The sequence below is a fragment of the Phaethon lepturus genome, unplaced genomic scaffold (assembly GCF_000687285.1).
Source record: "Phaethon lepturus isolate BGI_N335 unplaced genomic scaffold, ASM68728v1 scaffold29989, whole genome shotgun sequence".
Taxonomy (NCBI): domain Eukaryota; kingdom Metazoa; phylum Chordata; class Aves; order Phaethontiformes; family Phaethontidae; genus Phaethon; species Phaethon lepturus.
In genome coordinates, this window is record NW_010563257.1 from 1 (window position 1) to 3,184 (window position 3,184).

The 3,184-nt window shown below is 38.8% G+C and overlaps 1 protein-coding gene across 1 annotated transcript; it reads left to right on the forward strand.

Moving 5' to 3' along the window:
- Window positions 1–733: 733 nt before the first annotated feature.
- On the forward strand, window positions 734–2,874 carry LSM3 (LSM3 homolog, U6 small nuclear RNA associated (S. cerevisiae); the record flags this gene model as incomplete). The annotated part of the gene is made up of 3 exons (XM_010294527.1): window positions 734–844; window positions 2,041–2,136; window positions 2,464–2,874. Coding segments are annotated over 3 exons (288 nt in total), but the record flags the coding sequence as incomplete, so codon positions are not given.
- Window positions 2,875–3,184: the final 310 nt, after the last annotated feature.

The following is a 3,184-nucleotide window of genomic DNA, read 5'->3' on the forward strand; positions in this document are numbered from 1 at the left end:
GGCAGGAGTGTGGGCGGGACACGCTTCAGGCCCGTTCCCCCAGGAACCGCCAGAGGAGGGAAACGGAGGAGAACGACTGAGGAAAGCACCCTCGGCTCTGCCTCAGAGAAGGAAATAGATAGCATGCTGCGGGATATGCACGAAAACAATCACACATTTTAGCTGTGATACTGAAAGTACGCCCTTATCACAAAAAAAGATACCTCAGTCCAATATGCTTTCAAGTTTCTCACCTGCTTTGAGGCCTGGCATGACTGCTGTGTTGCTGAGGTAGGCCTTGGGGAGAGGTGTGTGTTTGGGGCAGGAGGGGCAGCATGTTACCCAGCTGCCTGGCAAAAATGGCAGCGCGTGTTTGGTTTTTCTAGTCTGCGCCATATGATGGCACAGGTGTGGTGCTGGTCAGTAAGCTGGTGGGTGCATGCAGGTTAGGCTTTCTGCTGCAATATGGACAATTCTCGCTGGTAAGTGATATGGTTTATACAACAGTGTGCATGAGGTGCAACTGGCTGCAAGCAAACTGAAGTCTTTTAACTCATTTTGCTCAGGCCGGTGAACATCTGTGGAGTGGTAGTATCAGTTGTACTCAGGTTCAACAAGATGTGAAGGAATGATTTGGAATAGTTGCATCTGTGTGCTTACCTGTTTGTTTTCAGTGTTTCACAAGCACTGAGGAATGGAAAAGTCCACAGGCTTCTTCTATACAAATAACTTCTTTATTTTTTTATTTTTTTAGCAACAAACAACAAATACTGTAGAAGAGCCACTTGATCTCATCAGACTCAGTCTAGATGAGCGAATCTATGTCAAAATGAGGAATGACAGAGAGCTTAGAGGCAGACTACATGTAAGTAAAACTTTCAGAACACTGCCATGCTTATTCAGCTACACACTGGGCAGCCTTTTTCATGTACAATGGTCTAGTACACAAGCTTACCTGTAATATTCCATTGATTGTTTAAAAAATTAGTTTAAAAACACAAGTAATTGTATCTCATAGTTAAAAGTGAGGAAGTGGTTAGAGAAGGTAGGTTAAAGATCATCTTAGTAAAAAGGGCTGAACCCTTTATCTTATCAAAACTGTAATGTGATCAGTGGAAAAATCTAATTTGTTCAGTACGCTGCTATTAAATGCTTCTCTAGAGAGTCAAGAGATGTATTTTAATTTTGGTGTCTCCTGAATGATACCAAGCAATTCATTCCACTGCTTTTGACTTCTGTTTCTGTGTCTGTGAAATAAGCAATAATGCTGCAGGCCTCTTCTTGTGAAGTGCCCTGAGGTCTATTTTAAGACTGAATTAAGATTATCATTATTGAACAAGTATCTCTTAAGGCATATGCGGTGAGGGTATGACGGGACATGTACTCAGCTGGATTCTCTACAAATCTCATTTGTCTAAGTGCTTTCTTCTGAGAGCGATATGTCTCTTAACAAGACAGATATTTTTGCTTTCTTAAGTCAGTCATCCTTCCTGAGTACTGTACTGTGTTGGGGAAGAGAAGCAGTGGCTCCATGCATTAACTGGGCCTCAACTTCTTTGGGAACAGAAAGATGAGGAGAGATCCACGAGGCAATGGTGTAGTTTACAACATGCTTTTGTAAGGTGTTTGGAACATGGTTATTTTAAGTTTCTGTAGTACTGTATGAATTACAGCTTTCATATAATTTCCATTGGCCCCAGGCAATCAATTCCAGGAGGCTGGACTGGCAGCAGAGGATGTGTAGCTAGTTTAATGTTAATGAAGTGTGTCTGTCTCTGTTCCTGCATGTGTTCTCACTGAAAGCTTCAGAGCTATTTCCCGGAAGAGTGTTTCAGTGACTATAAATGTCTTCCCTTTTTGCTTATGCTGCAGAGTACTGATTTGTTGGCATTTATGTTTGAAATCATAACTGTAACTGATACTACTTTGTTTTGACATAGTGGCACATTTTGGCCAAATCAGGCTAAACTAATTACGTCTGAAAGTTTTGCTAAAATTTTCATTTTAATGAGCTTGTGTTTGAATTTTGGAAGAAATAATAAACTAACTTCATTCCTACAGGCGTATGATCAGCACTTAAATATGATTTTGGGCGATGTGGAAGAAACTGTAACTACAATAGAGATTGATGAAGAAACCTATGAAGAAATCTATAAAGTAAGGACTTTAGTGTATTTATTTCCATAGAAAACTTTTTTAAAACTAAACTATGTTATATTGTTAAAGTAGTTTATTGCTGACTGCTTTTTGAACCAAGATCTAAAAGAAGTTTGGGCAAATTGTTGCAAAAGTACAAAGGATACCAAAAGACTTGGTGTTGGTTGTATTGATCTCTTTAGCATGCCAGAATGTTGTATGTTTCAGCTAACATTTGTTGGAGTTGTTTCTGGTGTTTTCTTATGGTTGAATTTGGTCATATGCTTAGCAGATACATTTTGTAAACTATGCTTTTGTAAATATAAATTTTTCTTTCCTTCTTCATAGTCTACCAAAAGGAATATTCCGATGCTCTTTGTCAGAGGTGACGGCGTTGTGCTTGTAGCTCCCCCGTTGAGGGTTGGTTGAAGCAACAAAGGATTTAACCTTGTTGGAAGGTTTCAGGCTTTTGGACAATGGTTCGTGTTTCGATCATGTGTCTCAATTCTGTACACGTTTTTTATAGGATGTTTTTGTCTGTCCTTTTGGGAAGGGGAGGGAAGGGGAACCAGTTTGCCTTGCAGAAAGTGTATGTAGTCAATTGAAGCAGTGTAAACCCAACCTGATTTTCTCAGAATTAATCTAACTGTTGTAAATTGGCTGTTTTTTGTCACATCAGTAAAAAAGCCTTCATTTTTTCAATCTTGGCAAGCACTGTCTTAATTTTTTGTTTTAAATAAATTTGGTTTATCTTTCAGATTTGATTTGTCATGTTTTTATGTTGAAGACAATATTCTTTCCTTCTATAGAGCTAGTGCTATATTAAGTTATAGTATATAGCCTCACTGAGAAAATAGTAATTTGTGTGGTGTGTTAATTTCTATCCTTACTAACACCTGAGTCTTGCAGATTGTTGGGGGGGCAATACCACATTAATCTATGGTGCTATAATTTATGGGTTTTCTGCTTTCAAATTCTTGATGCATATCCTTGTAGCAGGGAAATAGTGTGTGTGTGTATCTATATCTTACGCTTAAGGAAGCCCAACTTTACACATCTTAAAATGTTT